Source organism: Pseudopodoces humilis, chromosome 19 (genome assembly GCF_049639895.1).
Source record: "Pseudopodoces humilis isolate 2021_Gansu_Grassland_sample_001 chromosome 19, ASM4963989v1, whole genome shotgun sequence".
Lineage (NCBI taxonomy): Eukaryota > Metazoa > Chordata > Aves > Passeriformes > Paridae > Pseudopodoces > Pseudopodoces humilis.
This window is the reverse complement of record NC_142218.1, coordinates 1,840,975-1,865,409: the sequence shown is the minus strand read 5'-3', so window position 1 is coordinate 1,865,409 and position 24,435 is coordinate 1,840,975. Positions and strand designations below refer to the sequence as shown.

The window sequence follows — 24,435 nt, the reverse complement described above, 5'->3', positions numbered from 1 at the left end:
GTGTTGACACTGTCCCTTGTCCCAACACGAGCCATGCCTGGGCACCAGCTCCATGCCGACACTTGTGGTGTAGGACAGCAGAGGTGCCATCTGTGAGCTGACAGGCCACCCATGACCCAGCTGCCACCTGAGTGCCTCACTCGTGTATAGGGGCCACCAGTGTCCAGGTGTGCCCCCAGAGCAGCCCCCATCCATCTGCTGTCACCACTGGTGTGCCAATGTCAGCCGTGTGCAGATACCAAATGTGTGCCCAGACACGCCCCTGTCCCCTCCTGGCCATGCTTAATGCTCATCCCCCCACCACCAGGACCCAACACACCTTTTCCCAGCAGAACAACTCCTTTATTTTTCACAACCCCCTGCCTTTGGCCATTTCATTTTCATTCACCATATGAATAGGGAGAGGAATTGCTCAGCATGGAGAGAACCAGGGCTCACCCTGAAGACCTCAGTGGCCAGTTTCCAGCTGTACCAATGGCTTTGCTGTAAGTTTAAGGGAAAATGGTTCTTTCCCAAATGGGTAAAAATAATGTGCATTAGATTTATGTGCTTTTCTCCCTCCTGCCATAATCATGTAATTGAAAATTTGAGCTGCAGTTGCTAATCTCGTCTGAATCAGTTATCTACACAGATTAGACACCTTATAACAGGAACAAGACTAATGTTTTGATTCCAAGCCTCAGGCATGATGATTGGCAGGGAAAAGCAACCCCTGGAAAATCAGACCAGAGGCCAGCTCAAGGCCCAGGTCAGAGTTCGAACCGACTGTGTATGTGTTTGGATTTTAGCTTGTTGTACTTGGTGATCAGGTCCAGCTTGCTGTGCCCCAGAGTCATTCTCTTCTCTGCCCCATATGCGCTGTTCTTTTCCAGCAGCACATCCTCCGGGAACTTGTCATAGCAAGGCACTACGGACTTTTTATCCCGTTTGAGGTGGCTGTATGGGGAGAAAAGGTCAAAATGGCCATGTCCAGGGCTCTGTCTCTTTTCCACCCCATAAAACACATTCTCATTTTCAGCTGGCAGCTCCCCAGAGGTGGCCACAGGTGCTCTCTGCTTCAGGCTGGTCCCATTGCTGCTGGTACCCTCTGACAGGGACTGCAGTGGCTGCCCCGCTCTCAGCGGGGAGCAGTGGCTGCTGTTGGCCTTAATATCCCCCTGGTTACCAGGTTTATTGGAGGAAGGCTCCGGTTGCAGGAATGTCCTTGCTGTTATCAGGTTTGATTTGGGATACGAGGCTGAGGAGGGTTTATTTGGAGGACTGTTCACCGAGTCTGGTGGTTCTTCTTGCTGTTTAGGGCAAGTGGGCTTCAGGAATGTGTCTTCCTTCCCCTTCTTATTGCCAGAATCAGAGCTGGAATCTTGCTTTTCCTGGTGTGCACCACAGCTCGAGTTTTTCATAAACGGAGACACTTTTATGCTCCTGATGCTCACATTGGAAAGGCTGCTGGAGGGGCTCAGGGTCTCAGTATCATTCCCCTGAGTGGGTTTTAGAAGACAGTTGTCAACTTTTGAGGTATTCCAAGAAGAGAGACATGTCTCAGGATCTGGCTCACAGAAGCTGGTCACTGCTCTGGACTCTGCATACAAGTACCGGAATTCCTTGTCAAACTCTGCAACAATTTGCCCACGGAAGTGGGTCACCAGGCCGGTGTGGACTTGGCTGCAAAGCCAGGTGAAACTGCAGGAAAAGAAACAAAACACACATAACTTTAGTTCACAGCGTGCCAAAATGCCTAGCACAGATTTTAACATTCCAGAGATGGATTGCTACCTGATTTGTGTTGTTAAAACTTTATCTAAGCAGGCAGGTATGAAGGCTGATGATGTTTGCTATAAGTATTGCTGTGGGATTCCCAAATGCAATGGAAGTTAATTCTTGGCTCAACAAGTTCAGTCCATCACAGTTAACTGTTCTGAGATCTTTTCTGGGAACTTGTCATATTCTACCTTAAAACCAAACTGGTTTTGCCCTAGCTGGAGAAAAACTTCCATTAATTGCCACCCTGCAAATTTTCCTTATCTATTTAACCCTACCTCTTGTTTGTGCCCAAACTGTAACCTAATTAGCTCTTCCCCAATATAGCTACAGATTGTAACCATATTCTCCTAATCCTCCTTTCCCTGATTAAACAGGGACGTTCCACTCCAGAGTGGGATCCCTGGTCATCCCAGTCATCAGCTGATATTTTATTCTTGCTGTAGTCAAACCAGACCAGCAGACTAAATATGTCAAATAAACCAGAATTTTCAGAGGTGGCAGTACCAGCTGAGAGCTGCATTATCAACTGCTAAAGCAACAAGAAAATAAAATGACAGGAGCTCCAGGAGAGCAATTGTCATGGGAGATTACATTCTCAAGTAAATGTCATTTCAGGACAAGAAACAGGCACTGTGTTTTGGGACCTTGTCAATGTTTAGCTCACAAGACAGCTATTTGGGAACTTCTAGTAGGAAACCCATCTCCTGGCTTGTCCTTCAGCACTCTGCAGTTATTATTGGTCAGGCTGGTGTTTGGTAAGTTTTACACTCAGCAGTCACATCCCCAAAGAGAAACATAAAATGAAAAAATACTCTGCTGCTTCATCTCATGCCAGGCAAATTAGGTAAGAATTGCAAAGTAGTAAAAAAATTAAAAGATCTTATGGTTGGCATGAAGAGTACTCAGAAATACCATCCTGGAGGCTCAAAGCAAATGCATCCCTTCATAGAGATATTAGAGTGAAAAAAATCAAACCAGAAACTACCTGGGATGACTAAATGACAGAGGAGAAGCTTCTAAGCCCAGAGAAACCATCTTTGAAAAAGGTTGGGTCACACATTGCAAAAGGGGAAAGGAGAAATATTCAGCTATATTTGAGGCACATGGTCTGTGTGCAACAGGGGTGTTCAGATAATTCCTCTGCATCCCTTTATTGTACAGGAGCTTGGGCTGCCCTGAGCCCCCTTTATGCAGAAGACAAGGGAGGATCAGTCTCCTATTGAGATCTTGAGACTGAGTAGAAGAGATTAGAAAACATCAACAGAGCAGATATCAGCAACTGGGCAGGGGCAGGGATCATTAGCCCAAGAGCGCCAAGGGAATGCCAGGATGAAATAGCTCAGCTCCTAACCAGGCTGTGTTATCTCTCACTTGAAAGGGCTCTGGCTATCAGAAGAGTGGCAGGGTGCTAATGTGATATGTTTTTAATGTTCCAGACTATTAAGTCTCACAAATTAGAGAGCTATAAATTGTGTAGATACACAAATTAGTAGAGACTCTTCTAAAGAATACAATTAATAGCCATATAGGAAATATGAGATAATAGGAAAGTCATCTTTGGCAAAGGAATGTTATCTCTCAAAAAGCCCTGAGAGTTCTTTGATGAAATCCAGGAGTCCAGACAGGGAAGATTTCATGGATCAACGCTGTCAAAGGTGTCTGTCCCAAGGTACTTCTGGCTCCCAGGAGTGCTGGTGGCCCTGGCCACATTGTCACAGCATTGTCCCCAGTCCCAATGCTCCCAGCCATCTCCTCTCACCCATGTGAAATGCCCTTCCACCTGTGAGGGGAGAGCACTCCCCCAGCCTTATGACTGTCCCTGCCCCCAGTGCCTCTTACCCTAGTCTGGGCATTCCTGTGTCCCAGTTTCCCATGCTGATCCAATGGAGTCCTGTTCACTCTGTGTTGTGGCAGTATCGGGAAGGAATCATCTAAGTACCCTGGTGGCACAGCCCTCCTTGCCACAGCACAGGTTTCCAGCATGGGACAATGTGGTCCTGCCAGTCATGGCTATTCCCACTGCTACAAATTGATAAAGGTATTTTCTTCCCTGAATGGCATAGCCAGGGAATAATTTCTGGTATAAAAATGAGGCACTGGATGAAGTTCAGAAGTTACAAATCCAATACAGACAGGAAGAAGTACTTGCTTGCACAACACAACACCCACATAGGCTTTGGAGTTTCTCCTGCTGCAGGCCACCCTGGATGCTAAAAGATCATAGGAGCTTCTAAGAGGATTGTCCTGACGTTATTTTTTCCCTATAACAAACTGCTGCTCACAGCAGTTCTAGATCACCCTGGGACACAAAGGATTCTAGGAGAGGATGGTTGTAGGACAGGATGCCCTCCCAGACTGTCCGGGAGCGGTGCAGCTCAGCCCTCGGCCGGGAGATGGAGGTGCAGGATCACCTCCCGGCCACTCCTCGCAGCCCCCCCTGTCCCGGGGCTCTGCCGTGGGCCGGGCAGCAGCGGGAAGAGCACCTGCGATGTTCCACAGGTCTCCGTCTCAGCAGCATTTCCGACGCCCGGATTAGATCCCTGCGTGCCCCGCTGTACAGCCGTGCTCTGCTTTGGGGTCACGGTGGCCTTTGCCTTTCCTCAGCTGTTTGTACAGCTGACTCTGGATCTCCGTAGTTGGCCTCCCTGCTTCACCTCCTTCCACCAGACGACATACCAATTTACAGCAGAAGGTTTCTTGCTTCTTTCAGTAGTTTCTCAAACTCATTTTTATTGCTCTTCTGTCATTTGGGCTGTTACAAAGCCATTCTTTTCTTTCCATATGCCAACACAAACGTCTGTGTTTTGTTTTTGCTCATGGCTAAATGCATGTACACCATAACATTCATTACTAGACCTTTCATTTCAAGTGGCATTTTCTCTGATAAGGTAACAACAACCTGCCTTTATTGCAGCAAGCTCTTTTAGCTTGCTCCCAACACACTTGAAACCATTTCCATTCCTTGATTTTCATCTTTGTTTTGATCCAAACCAGTGCAATATATTCAATTAATTTGGGAACCCATGTCTGCTGTCTCTTATTTCTTATTCATCCTTCCAGCAGCAGACCTTGTAGCTTTCTCCTGGATTCACTTTTTATTTACACACCTGAGGACTTGCTCCTCCCTGCTTCGGTGTGCCCAGCAAGGCTGTACATAACTCATCTCCTGGCAATGTCACTGCCTTGCCACTTGTGTCACCTGGGGTTTCCTTGCTGATGCACTTTGCTTCCCACTCCTTAGCACTCACTTCCTGCTTTATTAGAATTTCTTTCTTGAGGTGACTCCTCATCAAGCTAGATCTGGAAATCCCTCTTCAAAGCTCTTTCCTCTTGCTTGGGCCATGGAAACCTGTGAGTATAAGCACCTTTCTTTGAAATTCCAGGCTTCCTCCAGCTTCAAACCCATGTAGCTTTATCTGTCCATTGCCAAACACTTGTGTACTTCAGTTTTATTTCTCCTGAAGCCATATGTGGAAGCTTTTGCACTCTTGTAAACTTTCGCCTCTCATTTTTCAGTTTCAGCTGCTGTGTCAGCTTCAACCCCAGATCCTGAATTTCTGCCTATAGCAAACACTGGGCTCCTTCCTCTCTGTGCCCATGGCAGGACAGACAATGATACCATCTGTCATTTTCAGCAGAGAAATTTGATCTCCTCTAAGGCAACTCAAACAGGCACGTAACTCCCTTTCAGGCTGACAATAACAGCTCTTTTCTCTGGTTCTAGTCTATCCTTCCTGTTCAAAATCCTGTTTAGCTCTATCCCCATTGGCCCTTGGGTTCCTCTCCCCTGCTGAAAGAGTAAATATCTTAAGTGCTCAAATAAACACCCAATTTCTCCTGGTGCCCAGAATAAATCTAAATAGCTAGATTTACAGTTACATTTAAGATTTCAGATGATTGCTTTGCCTAGATACCTCAATCTAGATTTTTTTCCTTGATTTAGAAGAAATATAATGTTAAACATTTAATCAGTGTACACGTAGGAGTTGAAGGGTCTAAACTAATTTACCTACATTTGTTTAAGATGAGTGAGCTTGGTTTCCATATTTAGAAAATGATGCAAAAATGTTCTTGATCTGTACCAATAAGCACCAATATATCAGAATAAATTAAAGAATCATATAATCAAAGAACATCCTGAGCAGGAAGGGACCCACAAGGATCATCCAGTCCAACCCCTGGCCCTGCCCAGACCCCCCAACAACCCCACCCTGGGCATCCCTGGCAGCGCTGTCCAAACGCTCCTGGAGCTCTGGCAGCCTCGGGGCCGTGCCCATTCCCTGGGGAGCCTGGGCAGTGCCAGCACCTCTGGGGAAGAACCTTACCCTGACATCCAGCCTGATCCTGCCCTGGAACAGCTCCATGCTGTTCTTATTGTATGAATGAATAAAACTTGTGGAAGCAGAAGGGTAGTTAAACTATTTCTGCATATTTGGATCCTTTCCTTCATTGCTCATCTCCTCGTTGCAGACTGGAGTTACTCAGTGGACAGCAGGAAGCAGTGGATTGCTACAGAGCAAAGCTGGGATGTGTACAAAGTCACACAGGGATCACCCACTTCATTTTAAAAATAAATGCAATAATAATAAACTGTATTCTGATAAAAGGACAGGATGGAAATCAGTGACACTTGGGTAAGGAATTAGAATCAATGGAGAACATCTGAACAAATAAAGCTGTGTTTAGAAAAGTGCACGGTGGCTGTACTGAGAGCTTTCCAAGCAGAGTGCTGATGGTAAATAAGCCACGTTGAGGGAGTCCTGAGAGACTGAGAAGGCAGAAAGCAGAGGGATAAAGGGAGATCCTGCCGGGTTGAATGGGGGCCACTATGAGGAGAATTGCCAAAACTGCATTTTAGACACTATAAATGACCACTTATTGGAAAAACTAACCAGAAAGCCAGCAAAAGGAGGAATAACATTACCAGTTCAGAGAGTTTCTTTGGGAAGGCCACTCAGCAAAAAACAAACCATGACCTAGCCATATCAAATATTCTTTCAGGACCAAAATAATCCACAACAGTAATGCTTAACTTCAAAGAGAAAGTGAGGAATGCTATTAAGAAGAAACTTAAAAGAGTAATCAAAAAGGGTAAATGCTTGAGGTGGCAAGAAGATTGTTTAAAGATGCTATGTTAGAGTCTCAGAGAAAATGTACCTTTCAAAATAAAGACATTTTAAATCATCAAAAAATCTCACCATAGTTAAAAGGTTCATTAAATGAAAATATTAGCAAAGAAATATTAAAGCAAAAAAATGGAAGTCAGCAATTTTCCAATAAGAACCATGGAACAACCTATCATTTTAATATTGAACAAAGTAGCAGAGGAATGGAAAGTTTAAAATGTGAACCTTTTAACGAGCTCCTGGAAAAATACAAACCAGCCAGTCTTATTTCCATACTGAACAAACTGGTAGAAGCAAATAGAGAGTAAAATGATTAGATGCATAAATAACTATAATCATAATGCTGAAGACTCAGCATGTTTTTGTGGAAGGAAGCCATGCCTCAAAAGCCACTTGCTGATCTTTGAGGGAGGCAGCGAGCACACAGATGTGCTTGATGCATCAAACTTGAACTTTGAAAGAGATTTTGAAAAGACAATTTTTGTTGTTAGAAAAATTAAGTGATCACGGAGTACATACAAAGGAAAATCTTCTCAAGAAGTGAGCAGTTGATTAAAGATACAAACACTAGCAATAGGTTTAATTTACCCACTGAAAACAAACAAGTTTTGTGCTGGGATCGATGCTGTTCAACATGTTGGGGAAAGTACTAAAAAACTGTAGAAAGTGTCATGACAAAATTATTGTGGATAAAAAGAAAACTGTATAAACAGAAAGCACAAGAGGATCCTATGGTAAGGGGGGAATATGTGACAAAATGATGGACAATTAAATGTCAAAAAATTCAAACTCTGGGCAGAAGAAATTACTGAAAAGCCAAGGATAATTTACCTGGAAAAGAGATGGTGGGATTATAATGGAGGAAGATAAAATCATGGATGCAATCAAGAAAGTAAATAGGAAACACTTTTCTGTGCCCAGGTTATGAGAATTTGGGGACATCAAATATAATTATCTAGCAGTAGGTCTACTGTAAACACCACAGATCACTTCTTCACACAAAACATAAATTAAACTGCATAACCCATTGCCCAAGGGTATCATGGAGGCCAGTCATGGTGGGAAAGTCTCTTATAGCAAACTGAACACAGAGGAGCACGTACAACATAAAACCCCAGAGTTCTGAAACCTCTGATCCTTGCACACAGCATTGCTGAACTGCAAAACCTGCTGCTCAGTAAGAATACTCTTACCCTTGTTCCTGTATCATCCTGAGACACCCCTGGTTCCACCCTGGATCTTTGGCTTTACTCAGTAACTTTTCTCATCCTTTGCATCTGGCTTTGCCATCCTCAGGGACAGTAATCTAAATATCTCCTGTACAGGTTGCACTATACCCAGACGGGATATAGAGCAGACATCCCGATTTTCTGCTGTGAAAGTGTTTCTGACAAGTGTTGAACAAATTCCTCTACAAGAGACTATTTCTGTTAGTCCAGAACATCCTGTGCTTACTGGCACAGCACAGAATCAAAACCCTATTCTACTGAAATACTGTCTTCCAGAATTCCAGAAGTTTCATCTCTGCAGAGATCTGTAGAAAGGGTGCACATGACAATCCTCAGTCCCTGCCCTGAACAGCACCAGGAGGAACCAACCTAGAGAGCTGCACCTGCATTTTAAGCAATACCCTGACTCTGGACACAGGGAAATCAGATGTTTCTCTAGCTTGTTCAATCCAGCTGACACATGCTCAGCTTTAGCCATTCAAAAATGAGTGATCCAGTTATGTAATCCCCACCCCTGCAGTCAGTGGAGATGGATAAAAGGATTTAAAAGATGACTAGATGTGACATGGGTTCATTATGGGCTCAGCAGTGCTGAGGGAACGGTTGGACTCAAGGCTCTTAGAGGACTTTCCACCTAACCAATTCTATGATTCTAACATCCTGTGTTTCCAGGCAGTGATTCACTCCATTGTTTTTAAGTGTCTTAGGATGGTCAAAATGCCACCAGACACTGCTCTCCATGTTGTTTAGAGATTTGACACAGTTTCAACCATGTACTTCCATTCATTTTGCCAGAGTTTGATGAAGTGAGACCTCCACTCTTGGAGATGATGAAATCAACACCAGAGGAGAAGTTTCAGCTTGAAGCTACAGCACTGATGAGGACACTGCTAGCCTGAGGGTCCAGCATGTGCTCAGAGAGAGATGGAAACTGAGAGAAAGGGAGAGGCAGAGCAGTGTTCAAGGAGATCTGGTGGAAAGAGAATAAAAGTATTGCCAGGACAACAGATTCACAGAGCAGGCTGTCCTGAGGAGCTGGACTGTTTGTGAAGGATAATATGATGTTCAACAGCGTGAAAATACTGTGGGAAAGATCTTCAGGTGGAAAAGTAACTAAATAGAGTCTAGTAATAAAAATATAGCACAAGAACAGTAGTCCTGACCCTTTGATCAGAACTGTGGAGAACAATGTTAACTGAGATCACAGAGGCTGCAAAATTAGGATGGGCAAGAAGAGTGGGAGATTTCATCCATTCAATACACATACAGGTTAGTGCTTCACTGGGATGAAGCATGGAGAAAAATTTTTTGGAAGCAATAAATGATTACATGCCAGAATTAACTAGTCTAAATTGTTTGACCCACAAGAAAATATGTGATTCAGGATGTGGTCTGGAATGGGACATAAGACTTGGTTCCACAGGCAGAAGTGGAAGAACCTGTTTGTAAGAATGATCACAACACAATTTTAACTCTTTAGTGGAGAGCAAACGAAATAAATGCAGAATGTGGAGGTTCAATTTCAAGAAAGGTAACTATGTAAAAATGCAGCAATCGGTCAAAAAGAGTTGAAAGGGAGGAGACCAAAAATCCCCGTGATGACTGGGGCTGTAGGTTGTTCACAAATGCTGTACTGGCAGTCAAGGAATCAGTGGGCTCATTTGAGGCTGGGTTGTCAAAAGGGTGATGGCAAGGCCACAGCTGAGAACCTCAATTGTATTCCTGCATCCATCACTGGTGCTGGTGACACTGAGATGTGTTTCATTCCTGTGTATCAGCATCACCAGAAAGGCCAAGGGCTGACAAGTTTCCCAAATGATATCACCTACAGAGAGGGCTCTGAATGCAGTCTTGAGGCCCACACACCCCTGGAGCTGCTCTCTACCCTGGGGCATGCAGAGTATGCTGTGAAGAACAAGATTCCTGCTGGCATGGAGAAGCACAGACTCTTGGAAAAGGACAACAGGGCAAAGGCAAAGGCAGGCCCAGCTCACCAACCTGCTCAAGTTTGTGAGGGAGCCAATGAGCACATGCATGCCCTCAGGCATGGAGGGGTGCAGTGAAACCCCCAGGTTTGCAGGTGATCCCCAGGCCCTTCAGGTGGTTGGATACCTCACTGAAGATGAGCAAATCCAGAAGGACCTCACAGAACTGAGCAAGTGGACAAATATGTGGCAGATGAACTTCATTAAAGGAAAATGTGGTATATCCATGGGGGAAAATTATCTGTATAATGTTGAACCTGGAACAGCTCAGGAAAGAGCTTGGAATCATCATCAGCAGTTGTCTGACAGCTCAGAGTGCAATGGCAACTAAAACATTCAGTGAGTGTTGGCCCCTGCCAGCAAGGGCCACAATGACAAACCAGAGTCTGGGCACCTTTTACCCCACTTGAACACCTCAGTGGTTGGGGGGGCACGTGCAGTTCTGGTCTCTGGACTTCAAGAAGGAGAAAGTGAGGTCACAGATGGTGCAGAAAAACAGAATTAAAAAGGCTGAGGCATGCAGCAGCCACCATATGAAGAGAAACTTCTGAAAAATCTGAGGTCTCCAGGTAAGAAAAGGGCAGGGAAGGTGGATAAGATGGAGGCTTGGAAAACGGTGAAAGCACTGACTGAGGTGAATGCAGCAACATGCACCAGGAGGTAGATTAATCAGTATTTTGGTGAGGAATATTTCCTCAGTGTCACCAGTCTCTGCCACAGTAGCCGCTGTATTTTCTTACCTGTATGTACCAGCAAGAACTTGGTCACAATCAACCAGGACAAACTTCTCCAGAACCTGGCCTGCAAATTTCTTGCCTGCTTTGCTGTAGTATGTGTCTCCACTCAGGCATCTTATGCGCATGTTCTGAAACCAAAGCAGAGAAATTGGTAAGGGGCCATGTACTGAACTAAACTGAGATGTTCCCTTGTGCATCATGCTGGACTCCCTCAGGCTCATGCTCTGCTCCGAGAGGTAGAACTCAGCAAGGCATTAAGTATTTCTTGGCTCCTACATACCAAATATTTTGTCATACTGCCTGCTTCTACAGGATAAAAAAACAGCAAAAAGGAACAAGTTGCACTCAAGTGAAAATTCTAGTTTAAAAAAAAAACTTGGGAGAATCCTAAGAGCCTACAAATAATTTCTGTCATATTTAAAACTATCCAATTTCTTCCAAATTATTAATAATATTCAACGCCCCACACTAGCTGGTGGGTCTGCATTGAACTAAATTTTGATGCATACAGCTAGCTATCTAATCAATAGAGTGTGCTGCTCTGATTTTATACAGTGACAGAATTAAAAGTAAAACATCACTCAATGAAAAAAGACTTGCAGAGGGGAATATCTACATTTTAAGGAATTCCTTTTATTAATACATTTTAAAATGATATTAACATTAACTGAAGCAGATCTGATGCTCCCCTGCAAATACTTCTCTGATACAACCTTGGTCTGTAAAACCAACTACCCAGAATAAACTGGGGAATATGGCTCTTGGTATCCATTGGGAGCCTCTTTCATTATGTGAGGCATTTGCCCATAACAGAAGTTATTTGCACCTCAGGTGAGGAAGGCAGAAGAGCAGAACAGTCACTGGAAACTGTTAGTGACCTGCTCTGTGTGATACAGTGCCAAACAAAACATCTGGTGTGTAAATAAACATCCCTAAGGCGACACCTACGCGGGGCTGCCAGGTCATCCCTTCCTGCCCTCCAGGCCAGCTCCCCTGACACCTGTAGCACCTCTGGTCCAGCAGGAGCTGTCACAAGCTGTCACCACCTGCATTTGACTGGGCAGATCCCTCTGTGGGCAGCTCATTCCTGCCGAGCATCAGCCCAGCTACAGACAAAGCCCTACAGCAGCTGGTTTGGCGTCGGGGCCGATTTGCTCCTGGCAGAGGTGGGTGCTCAGGGAATGTGGCAGTGCCCCTCTGCCACCCAGCACATTTCTGGCCAGGCACAGGCAAGAGACAAGCGCCAGCAGCTGGGATTTCCCTGCAGATGTTTCCCGCAGGGCGCAGTCCCACTCCCCTTCCAGCCTTCCAGAGATGCCCATGGGCACCCCTGTGCCCCCTTCACCTGCCTCCTACGGGGCTGAGAGCAGTCACCCCTCAGGGTGAGGAGCAAGGCAGGGACCCTACAGCAGCGACTCCTCTGCGGGTGGCTTCCCTCTGCTGTCAGAGTCCCTGCAGGCAGGAGCTGAGCTTCCCTCTGGGAACACCTGCCAGGTGGGAAAGGCTCAGGTCTCACATTGTAGTGAGGGTCTCCAGCCCACCCAGGAGCACCCAGGAGCCCCTCCAGGGCTGCACAGCAGCAGCAAATCTGCTCCTGACCAGAGCCCATCCAGGCTCTCTTGCAGCTAGAAGAGGGCAATCATTTCTGATGCTGCTTCTAATACTGCTGCAGACCCTGTTTTCTGCTCAGGGGATTTCTTGAGCTTCTTCTAGTGATTTGTCTTAGTGGGAAGCCCACCATGATCTCTTCATCAAGTACTGGTCCAGTCATCTCTTGAGTTCATGGAAACTCCTAGCAAGGACAGAGCTGAAGCTTCAGAATTTTGGCACTACAGCTCTCACTTGTTGGCTTTTTATGTCCCAGAACATATCCTCATCTATTCATCTATTCATCTATTCTGTGGGGAAACCTTTTCCCCATAATGACAGTTGTGCATTGGAACATGTTACCCAGAGAGACTGTGCAGTCTCCATGATTGGAGATCTGCCAGATGAGACCAGGTAAGGTGACCTCACAGGTGACACTGTTTTGAGTGGGAGGTTGGGCTTGATGGCATCCTAAGATCCCCTGCATTAACCTGTGATCCTCTGAAATGACACCACAAGTTGCTGATTCAGACCAAGATAACTCTGGATACTTGGGTAGGTGTTCACCTTGTCCTGTGGCCAGCAGCACTTAGATTTTTTCTTCCATTGCTGAAGTTTTAGTAGTACTGGTTCTGACTGGGAGAAGCTTCCTTCCCCCCACTCCTTCCTAGGGAAATTAAAACAACTGCAGGAAAGGGATATTCCATAAATTTGTAACCACACTTGTTCTTCACTTCCTTTATCCTTTCCAAGGCTGGGTGAGTTTCTGATATCTGGTTCATTTTTATCATCCTCCTCTTCTTCTTGTCAATCCAGACCCTGAATCATCCCAACAAAGTGAGAATTCTGCAGTCTTGCAGGAAAGACACCTAGGAACTACTCTTGCTCCATCCAGACAGTAGTTCCACGTTCAGCAGATGGATGATTGAAAACTCCAAGTTCAGGCTTCTGCTGCCATTACTGCCAATGCTCCACACAGGATTTTCTGATGCTCAGCACTGGAATTTGCCACCAGCAGACTCACATGTTGTTTTCAGAAGTAAGATGCTGGAGGGGCAATTACCCCAAATTCCCCATTCAACCCCAAATTGTCACCAATTATTCCAAATGGAGATTTACCACCACATCCTGTCACAACTTAGAGGCAGGAATAAAATATGTACCCTCATTCCACTCAGATGTGTGTTCAGCCTGTAGGTCATGGACTGCTTAGGTGCATCAGTGTAAGACACACTTCAGATGGAGTGCTGCTAATGAGTCATGGAATGGGGAGGCAAGTGTTAATTACCCATTCCAGCACATGTCATGACATCAGGCCTAACAAAGAGACATCTTCATGGATATAAACTCATTCTAAATTTAATTTTTAAAATGGCCACCGCTTGGATAAGAAGCAATAAAATATATTTTGAAGAGATGGAATTAATTTGAATGCACCAGGTCATTTCAGTGTGGAAACTATGGAAGCAAACATGGAGCAGCTTTCCCCAAGAGCTGCCATCTTAAAAGTCAGGATGAAATGGGTCTGGCTTGTAAGAAGCAAGACAGGACAGACCTTCACCTGCACAGTGGAAGAATCACAGAACCATTTAGGTTCAAAAAGATATTCAAGGTCATCAAGTCCAACCTTGTCAACTGGACCAGAGCACTGAGTCCCTCCCTAAAGAAGCCTCTCTAAATTAACCTTTGTGTAGACAGGCTAAAAATTAGGGAAAATGAAGACATCTTAATTGCATCTATTTGGAATATTCTGTAAAACATAGTTTTTGCATTGTCCCTAGCTTGTTTTTAAGCTAGGAATACTTTCGAGCTAACTGGAAAATTTCCAAGTGTTCCCTACAAAAATGAAGGGAAAATCCATGAAACTGGTGGCTGGAGTGGAGTCAGTGCTCCAGGGAATCCTGTACACCCAGGGAAGGAACACAGCCATCACTGCTGGCCTTACAGGAATAACAAATGACAACAAAAAACCCAACTTCCATTGGTAGGGAGTAGCTAGAAATGGGGATCAGCAAGATACTGGGCTGCAAGTTCCTAAGAGAGCTTGTGGCACTGGCACTATCATTTTTATTGTTCATCTGCTCTGGGCACCAGTTGGGTGATGGGCACCCACTGAGCAGGAATTGGCTTTTTCACAAATCCCTCATGGATCCACAACTGAATTGCAAAGCCTAAAAGCACATCTTAAATCTCATGTGAGATTTTTAACCCGTGGGTTAGCAGAAGGAAGTGATGGGGTTTGCAGCAGGACATCTGAGGGGACTCTCTGCTCCCCTTGCCCTCCCAACTATTGCCCTGCAGCAGCTCTGAGCAGAATTTAAATCCACAAGCTGAGGGATATGAATTATGAGCAATTTAAGTCTTGCAATTCTATGTCCTAGAGCAGGGGCTGTGTCCTCTTCCCCCATGTCCGGATCATAGGGGTTCACATAAATGAAATTTCCTGGCCTCACTCTGCATCTCTGCACTGGCCCAGAAAAGCATTCAGCAACTCACTGCACCTCATATGCCCCAACTTCACACTCCCTGCATGAAAAACTGAAATGAGGACCATAAAACATCAATCTGTGGGACTAGGATGCTTCCTCTGTGCACACTTCCTCTGTGCATCCAGACAGATCTCAATTTCCTAGAACAAACAGCCTTGGTTTCTTAGCCTGGGACAGGGAGAGAAGGGATAAATTCTGGGGAGAAGGGATGAGTCCTAGGGACCAGGCGGAGGGAACAGAACATAGGGTACATCATTTTTATCAATTCCAAGACCTGTTTATCGTATCCAGTGTGTGACTGAAAACTTACTGGGAAGCTGTCCTGAGTAAGAGCCATTTTATTGCACATTTCCACAAAATGCTTCAAGTACTCTTCATCCAGGATCAGGTAAACAGGGATGTGCCTTCTGCTTGAGGCCTCCAGCAGGTCACACAGAATTTCCATGTCTGTAAACAGATCCATCACAATTGCTATCACCTGGCCAGAAAAAGAAAGCGGGGGTGGGAGAAAAGAAACACAAGAGACTGTTGAAATTTCATGGCCAAGTGAATTGTGATTTAAACTATGTGCTTTAAACTATTCAAACCTCCTGAGCTACTGAGACCCTGTGGCCACCGGAATGGAGATGAGTCTGGACCTTTGTGTTTAACAGCCCTTACCCCACTGTGGCAGCTAAAATCAAATTTTAATGACTGTGAAGACAATCCCCACCTCCCTCCTGTCTCATCTGCTGTTCACAGAAAGGAAGGGTAACACATGCACAAACTCTGAATTTCAGTGGTGCAACAAGCATGTGTTGCCTTAAGAAAATATGCCAAGAATAAAGCATATAAACAAGAGCTGCGACTGAGCAAAATCATTGTTCAGTCAGCAAGAGTGACTCTATATGACTAGCAGATTTATATGAAAAAGTATGATTTTTTTTTCAGGATGGACACACTGCCAGGTGAGGGAGAAGGGATCGTGATAAAGTATATGCAAATCCTCATTCCAAGATTAGATCCTAGGCATGCCTAGACAAAATCAGAGAATAATGTGTGTGGAAAGGATCCCTTCCCTTTCCCTGCTGGCAGAACTCCTGTCCATGCAGCCAGGGATGCAAGCAATAGGTATGAAACCTGACAGGAGGAGGAAGGAATAATGCTAAGATTATTAAAGTAAAATAAAATTTAAAATAGTAGAAAATAAATAAATAAATAAATAAAAGTAAAAATAAAAATATACATATCTCAATAAAGCAAAAGTAAGGTCTCTAAGGAGGGGGTTTTAAATAGGGAAAGACTTTTAAAGAGAACTGCCAGTTCTTTAAAGAATGAGGTTGAAAAAGGCCATGGCAATCCATCGCGCTGTGGAGATGGAGTGGGAGGCAGCAGACTGTCATGGCTACACAAATTCTCCAAAAACAGGAATGAAAATACAGAAAACAGAAGGTAAGTCATGAGAAGCAGCTACAAGCGAGTTGACCCAGGACCAGACAATTCAAAGTACAGAATGATCTGCAGCAAGAACAATGCATCAAGAGAAATCAGTCCTAAATAGATTCAGTTGGGATTGGAGGCCCTGTTGCTCTGTTCCTCATGGAGTGAAGTTGCCAGTGGACAACACTGAGGGGGCCATTATTTGGATGAGGAAATGACTGTTGGGATCCATCTCTTGGCTGTCACTGTCAGGGACACCTTGGAGAAGGAAGGAACAGGCAGGAGAGCACTTGCTGAGCAGGATGATTTGTCACTGCACCTGAGGGTGCAGAGCACCTGGTGACTCAGACCTTGAACCATCAGCAGTTAATACTGAGAGCTCATAGGAGATGGGAACACACTGAGGGATGGAAAAGGGTAAGGGAGGATTTACCATCAGGCAAACTTCTTTTCAAAAGCTGAAAAAAATAATGGAACTACTGCCCAAGTACTTTAGTCCTGATCTTTACTATATCATAGTGAAAAAGGTAACTGGTACTTGTAGATTTGGTTTATAATCCTGACTTATGTTTCTGCACCTACCAGAGAATGCGCAAATAAAGATGACTCAAAACCCACTAAATCTGGAAGTGAAGTTCCAGTAGCCTATTCTGCATCTCAGTGTTCTGTACCACATCTGGCACACGAAATGCTTGACAGTCAGTCCTGCTGCCATCATGCCCCCATGAGGAAAGATCCTGTTTTCCAACACCTTCACTGCCTGTGTTATGTGCATGGCCACAAATGCAACTCTCCACAGTCCAAATCACCCTGTGGATTTCAGCCCTGCAGGGTGAGCCTTCCTTTGCCACTGCTGCTCACCTGCTCCTCTTCAAACCAAGAGCTAAATGCAGAGAATGGCAGTAAGATCAGCCTTTACATGTGCAGTGATTCAAGTTTCAAATAGGAACAGGGAAAACTGCAATCAAGACATAGGGCTGATCTGGAATAGCTTCAGAAAAGAAGTAAGGAGCTCCAAGTTTAATTGTCCTTGGATTTGTGCTCTAGACTGCCACACTGGCCCAGATTGCTCACTGCCCAGTAGCTCTTCTGCTCTGTTTTCATTAATGAACTGCCTCTTTCCAGGCTCACACTCATGGCCTCAGTGCTGCCACATGCAGAGCAAGGCCCCTGGGCTTCCCTGTGCTCTCCAGCCCAGTCTTCTGCTTGGGAAGCTGGTTCATCTCAGCCAGTACATGTTTGTACAGAGCCACAGTGGAGTGGAAGGAACAGTGTCAGAAGGCTGATTCCTGCTCCCTTAGGGATTGAACCCTTTTGCAGATGAACAAGATTTCATGGCTCTTTTTTGTCCCCAAAACCCATCTCTGTGATGATGCCCAACACACGGTCATTGGTCTTCAATATCTTGCAGGAGGCCCCAGGCCCAGCTCACCGCAGCGGGGTTTGGGGGAGAACCTTCCCAGAGGATGTGCAATCCCAGACATCCACATGGGACACAAGGCAGCTGTCAAGAGCTAAAAATCATTCCTGCTGTCCAGACCAAAACCGCGTCTCCACCCTCTCACCCTGGTCCCAGGAGATACAGGCTGCAGAACCTGACTCCAAAAGGCACCTCTTTTGTAGCCCTTGTCAGTGCTATCTTCCCAGAAGCTTTACAAGGGTTTGGCAAACTTCTCCCCTCTTGAAATGTGCCCATCTCTCCTGGAGAGCAGTCAGCTCTGGAGGAGCTCTGCAAGCACTGAGAAGCATCTTCAACTTCCCAAATTAACATTGCTGCTGGTCTATCAGCACAAGGGACCACTGACACCCACAGTATAAAAGGACTTTGCCACATCTCTCCACACTGTCCTCAGCCAAAGGCCAACTGCAATTTAGCCAAATTACTTTGATGGGTCATGCATCCTCTGATGATGAAGCACCATGAAAAAACTATAGCCCAGACCTTGTGGACAGCTTCAGGCAAGTCCCTCTCAGCCAGGCTTTGCCTCGTGATATTTGAGCTCATCTCAAGCTTAGGTTTGAGGCAGGTTTGTCCTGGAGACAAGCTAAACTCTGCTTAGGAAGTCAGTGTGATGGAGTCAAGGAAAACCAAAGCTGCTTTGTCCCCAGATCCCTCAAGTTCAGGGGCACTGCCTGTACCCAGGGTGCACAGGAAATCCGCACCACCTTGCTTCCCTCTACCAGTGCTTGCAGGCTTTGGCAGGGCTGGTTGCCACAAGTCAGACTGATCCTTGCCCAAACCCGGCACTGCCAGGGCCTCAGTGCTCACTGTGAGAGGGATGGGGCTGAGCAGGGGGCAGCACATGGCACAGAGCAGCCCGTGGCAGGCGATGCCCAGGCTGGCTGCAGGTGGCCAGGCTGCGGTGTCAGCGAGAGCCCAGGCAGCGAGGCCAGCTTGTGCAAGCTGGGGTGGAGCCCTGATAGTCACACTCAGACTTTCCAAAGCGGGTCTCGGCTCGGTCGGGAGGTGGAGCTGGGCTTGGCTGGGAGGCTGCAGCTGTGTTGAGTGTGCCGGTGTGCAGCACAGCCCATGCTGGGCAGGAAGGACACAGCCACAGTGTGCTGCACTGGGGACAGAGGGGAGGCTGTGCCCTCCCTGCAGGGGGGGACACAGGTACCCATGTGGGGCTGCTCATTCTAACTGTGTTTATCCATAAGAGCACTGAGATCAGCACATCCCTTTGGAAATCAAAGCAGGCAGCTTTACAATAGCATCACATCAACCCCAAAGCCGAGAAATCTGGGGGAAAGAAGACCCTGGAAGTTTTTTCCCCCCAAACCTCCTAAAGCAATGGGAGTTGAGTATCCGAGTACCATTTGCAATTGAGGCTCCTGACAGCTCATGTCACAAGGCTTTGGGCATTCAAGTCAATCAAACCTAAACAATTACAAAGCTAAACCTGTGTCAGTGCCTCCAGCCCCTCCGTTCCAGCGCTGGGACTTGCAAGGCTGGGGCTGCCTTGGGCCATCCCTGCTCCTGACCTCTGAGCCCATGGCTTGGCCTTGGCAAGAGACTTGGCTACAGAGACACAGCTGCCCCACAGGCTTTAAAAAAGTTCACACCTTGCCATTGTAGGGTTAAATCATGACATTTTCAAACCCACTTCTGGAAACTCACAATTCAGCAATTACTGGAGTCATCACTTTAGGAATTACAGCACTTAGCAGAACCCCACTGGGGTTTGCCATCTGTCTGGTTTCTAACAAGCACAGCTGGTTTTACTGGTATTTGCCAATAGCAGTGTGGTTTGGGTTATTACTACAGTGGTGCCATTTGATCTCTTGCTCCCCTGGGGAGCGTCAGGGACCCTTCTGCCACCAGGCACAGACAGGAGTGCACAGCCAGAGTCCAAGGGGCACAAGAGAGGTGAAAGAAGCAGCATGGACAGTTCAAACCAGATTGGAGCTCATCCAGCAAGAGCAAAATTGTAATAGTATTATCAAATGAAGGCAAAGGTGTGGCTGCATCTTCTTATGTCTGCAAAGAGAAAAGCTCAAATCTGAACATCCATCTTCAAAGAGAGTTGGTTAAATACAGTGAAGGTGAAAGACCAACTGCACCAGCAAAAGATACCCATGAAACAAATGCTCCTTTTACTAATTTGTCAGTACAAATATGCTGTTGCAAGAGATGTCAGCTGATGTTGTTCTGCCGGGGAAAAAGCAAACAGCATTTCAAGACACACTCCCAGTCTACACTTGGGGATCTCAACATCTTTCCAACCAGCACTGTATATCCCAGGGGAGGAGAAACACTCTACAAGAGGGATCCACAACAAAAGCTGAAAGTCTAGTGGCAAAAATGTTGGAAATGTAGAAACAGCAGCTGCAAAGCAAAAAAACAAGTGGTTCTCCAAATGGTTCATACTGGCACTTCAAGCAAAAGAAGTTTTTTACCTCTGTTTGCTCTTTTGTCATTACGACACATAAGTAACATCATTTTGGATGGTTTGTTGAGCAAAATGACTCACTAAGTACTTAAATATGTGTAACTGGGGTTGTGAATGAGCTGGAATTGCCATCAATCATAGAGTTAATCATGGGAAGCACTGGCCAGAGCTGCTAACCCAGAAGTCAGTAGAACACCAGTAATAAATCAGTAAGATACTTAAAATCTCATTCTCACATTTCACACAGCAGTAAAAAAACTGTGTGAAACCCTGAACCCAAACATGAAGGGCAGAAGATTGTCAGGGCTTTGTCAACCCAAGCAAAGAAAGCAAAAACCTCAGACTGTACTGAAAGTACAATAAAGCATCCACTGCCTGGGCAACTTGCCTGCAGCAACTGAGAGGTTCCTGTGAACTGAGAAAGCAGCAAGATGTTTTTCCTTTGGCTTAAAGGATCGTAATATCACTGAAGATCCGGGACACGTGCTGAGTAACAGGAAGACACTTCTTGGTAGTCATTCACTGTGTGCATTCTGCCATGACTGTGCCTTAATCCCCATTGCTGACAAGGATGGGGTCAATATCACAGAACTTTTCAGATCATTTAAACTGTCATAAATCAGCTGCCTACAAGGACAAACAAAGCTTTTTGTCGCTTATTTCCTGGACTGAAACTTCCTGTAATTACCTATAAGATGCAATAGAAGTCCAGGCATTAAGCAAGGGCTGCTTACAACTGAGCAGCAGCTCATGGGCAAAAGAAAAAAGATCCCCATTCACTTCATATCACACCCAAACTTCACTGATATGTGTCTCTTTGAGGATGTTTTAATGCTGCACAGCAATCTGAGCTGCTGGGAATACATAAATGCATTTGCTCAGCTCTGCTGATAGTTAAAGAACATCACACTTGAGCTGCAGTGATCCAGGTGATTCCTTATCTCCGGCTTTTGCACAAGCAACAATGAATATAAGGAGTGACTGTGAAGTTAAATAGGAAACTACTGGAGTGATAAGAGAAACTGCCAGAAGCTGACTGGTTAAAGTGAACTTTGCTCTAAATGTTTCCTCAGTATCTCAACACAAATACTACAAGAGAAGATTGATGTGAAACAGCTGAACAGAACCATAAATAGGACAAAGACAAAAGCTGAAAATGTGTCTGAGATAGTTGTCTGAGCTGCTGCTTTCACACAGAGTACAGTGGCAAGGCAAAAGAAACAACAAGAATCATAATTGGGTGAATAAATTCATGCCAGCATTGTGCTTGCTAGGCAGGCACTGTAGTCATCCAGTTTTTATTACATCTGAGGGTTGTAATAACACACCAGAAACTGTGCAATGGGGCAAAATGGGCTGATCTTACTCATCCTCAGAGAGGCAGACATCAAGCCTAGGAGACAGGATTCTAACTTAATTCAAACCACAGGCAGGGATTTTTCAGTCCCACAAATTTACTCGGGTCATATGTGGTGAGGTCCTGGGTAGTGTCCAAGGCCAGGTTGGACAGGGCTTGGAGCAACCTGGTTTAGTGGAAGGTGTCCCTGCCATGGCAGGGTATGGAATGAGATGGGCTTTAAGGTTCCTTCCAACACAAACCATCCTGTGATTCTTTCTGTGACAGCAGCTCACCAGTGGTGTTGTCTTGCACAGCATAAAATGATGTCCAGGGCTGGAGAAGAGCCCCAGCTGTGCAGAGGAAGCAGGGCTGGCTGGGACACAGAGCCAGGGACACTGCAGGCCCTGCCATGCACCCACACCGGGCTCTGGGACTGCTCTGCATCCCTGCAGCTGTGGACACAGAGAGCCTGCAAGGCCTGGATGACATGAAATCCCAGGCAGAAAGAAATTACGAGAAAGGAAAGGAGCAGGAACAGCTACAGGTCTGCTGCAGAAAAAGCAATCCCATCATGAGAGACATGTAGAGAGCAGCAACAGCGTGGAGCGTGTGGTTGCAGGTGTGGGAGCAGCCACCAGCCCTGGGCACTGTGGCACAAGGCTCCCCTCAAGGGACACAGCTCTGTACGTACCGTCCGTGCCCGGCTGATCAGAGACCGGACCAAATCCTTAATGCTGTTCGTTTTGTTTCTTTGGAAAATCACAGTGGCTTGAGTCTGGCCAGACACCGTGAGGAGTGGTGTCCCTGGCCACCCCAGCTCCAGCTCCGGAGGGTGCACATCAGACATGAGGGGGAAGTAGGTGCCCGATGTTAGCTCAGAGTTGAGGGAGAACCTGTCTCCAGTGTCTGTCTCACCAGGGTCAGCTTCTTTGTCTTTCATTGCACTGGGGTCTGGGAAGCTTTGGTTCCTCTGATGGCTGATATACTCCATGTCCAAGGTGGAAAGAAATGGCAGCTCCCTCTCCTCGGCGATGGCGCTCAGGTAGCCGCGCTCCCCCTGCTCAAGAAAGGCATCGATGGCCAGCCTGGCTGTCTCGCTGTGCTGGAGCACCAGCGGGGTGGGCTCCCTCCACCACGGCTTCTTCAGCTGTTCCAGGCGGCTCTTCAGTGGCCCAGACACCCCTTGCTGGCTCCCATAGCTGCGGTGGAGCTGGGGCCTCACCTCGACTGCCAGGTAATTGAACATGACTGGAACTGCTGATGCAGAGAGGTGTCTCTCCTGCTGGATTTGTCCTGTTTCCGTCTTCAGGTGTTTTCTGCCCCTCCTGCACACCTGAGCTCCTCCCAACAGGTTCCTTCAGGACTCAGCATAAGCTCAACTCCTTAATCACCAGGTTCAGCCTCCCACACCGAGGGAGGAGCTGGCTTTCCCCAGCTCCCTCACCCAACTTCCCCAGACACACACCTGATACTGGGTGCCCAGAATGTCCCTTTTGCAAGGGGCAGAATATCAGCTCTTCAAGGTGTTTCTTTCTTTTCCTTGTAACTGATTAATGTACTGTCCTCCCCTCCTCTTCCCTTCCCTTCCCTAGAGAGGTCCCCACCCTTGGCCTAGCAGGCTCTAACCTGTTTTGTCCCTCACTGCACTCACAGTGGAAATGCAGATGCTGGAACTTGTTCCTGCTTGAAATTTGTTCCAAATCAAACACGCTGCTTAGTGTCAGTTATAATGAAACACAAATATCCCAAGTGGGTAATCAGACTGAGCAGAGAAACTTACTCATTCCTGAGCCACAGACAATGCTCCTCCTTAGCATTTCTTGGGAGCTTGGCTCTGCTACACCAGCATCTGGCAGAGAAGCCAGAACATTCTATTTTTTGACACACAGAGTCATGGTGTTTGTAGGAATCACAGCAGGAATCTTGGTCATTAGGTACTGCAGGTGAGAAGAGCAGTATTTCATGTGCTCTTTTAATGTCTCCCTGGAAATCCTTCAAGGTCATTCAGCCTTAGGAGTCTGGTGCTGTGTGAATGATGATACTGCCCACATGCTGCTTACTGGGGATTAGTTAACTCCAGCTTCCCAAAAGCATCATGGAGTTATTTTTGGAGGAACAGTACAGGCAGACATTGCTATGTGAATTAAAGCACAGTGTAAGAACACACCACGAGAACACAACACGTGAAGAACTGCAGAGGAGCAGAGATCAGCTCACCCTGGAGCTACTGAACTCCACACAGGCTACTAGGGAATGAAGGTCTGGCTGGAGAGTTATGTGATCAATTGGTCTTCTATCGACAAAACTGCCTGAGAATAAATTCCATTAAGTCATATAAAAGCCAAATGTGTGCCCTGGAATAATCATGAGACAATAGTCAATGGAGAGGGATGGCCATGCCTGAGTGTGAACCTCACATCCAGACACCAGGCTCTAAGTCAGGTGGGATGAATCATGTCCCCAAGGGACTACCACTCTCCAGGGACTACAGCTGAGTGGGATGATTAGTTTGGAGTAGCTGTCTAGTCTCTAGATGCCTGAAGTCAGAATGAAGCCTCAGCAGGACTGCAAATGGCAAGAACATTGCATTGATTGAATCAGAAAACAGAAGTTGGCTGCCAGTTGGCTGTGATGCAGTGAGTAAGGGCAAACTGGGGATGGGACATAATGATAACAAAACTGCGGGCACAGAAGTGTTACAGGTGAAATTAAATGTTAGAACAGCTAAAAGAATAACTTAAAATGTGAACAGTAACCCAGTGTAAGGAAGTTTGGGGAAGTAACAAAGGAAAGGAGCTGTAACATGGTGGGTGTTTTTCTGGAGCTGCTTTGCCAGGGTAATAACATAAAATAAGTGTACCATCACCCTATTT

At 46.0% G+C, this 24,435-nt stretch overlaps 1 protein-coding gene across 1 annotated transcript; it reads right to left on the bottom strand.

Annotated features, from left to right (window-relative positions):
• Positions 1 to 461: 461 nt before the first annotated feature.
• On the bottom strand, positions 462 to 22,912 carry SACK1C (scaffolding CK1 anchoring protein C). Its single transcript, XM_005533284.2, has 4 exons — positions 22,254 to 22,912; positions 15,225 to 15,392; positions 10,842 to 10,966; positions 462 to 1,680 (listed from the first exon to the last, which is right to left on the bottom strand). Exons 1-4 carry the CDS (start codon positions 22,806 to 22,808, stop codon positions 750 to 752), a joined length of 1,779 nt encoding a protein of 592 aa, XP_005533341.1. The 5' UTR covers positions 22,809 to 22,912; the 3' UTR covers positions 462 to 749.
• Positions 22,913 to 24,435: the final 1,523 nt, after the last annotated feature.

Bases quoted from the DNA above. Each gene is read 5' to 3' on its own strand.
- SACK1C (XM_005533284.2), bottom strand. From the start codon at position 22,808: ATGTTCAATTACCTGGCAGTCGAGGTGAGGCCCCAGCTCCACCGCAGC. The intron at 10,967-15,224 runs GTAAGTTTTCAG...CTTTGGTTTCAG, and splicing joins TTACTCAGGACAGCTTCCCA to AACATGCGCATAAGATGCCT. The intron at 1,681-10,841 runs GTAAGAAAATAC...CTTTTCCTGCAG, and splicing joins GTTCTTGCTGGTACATACAG to TTTCACCTGGCTTTGCAGCC.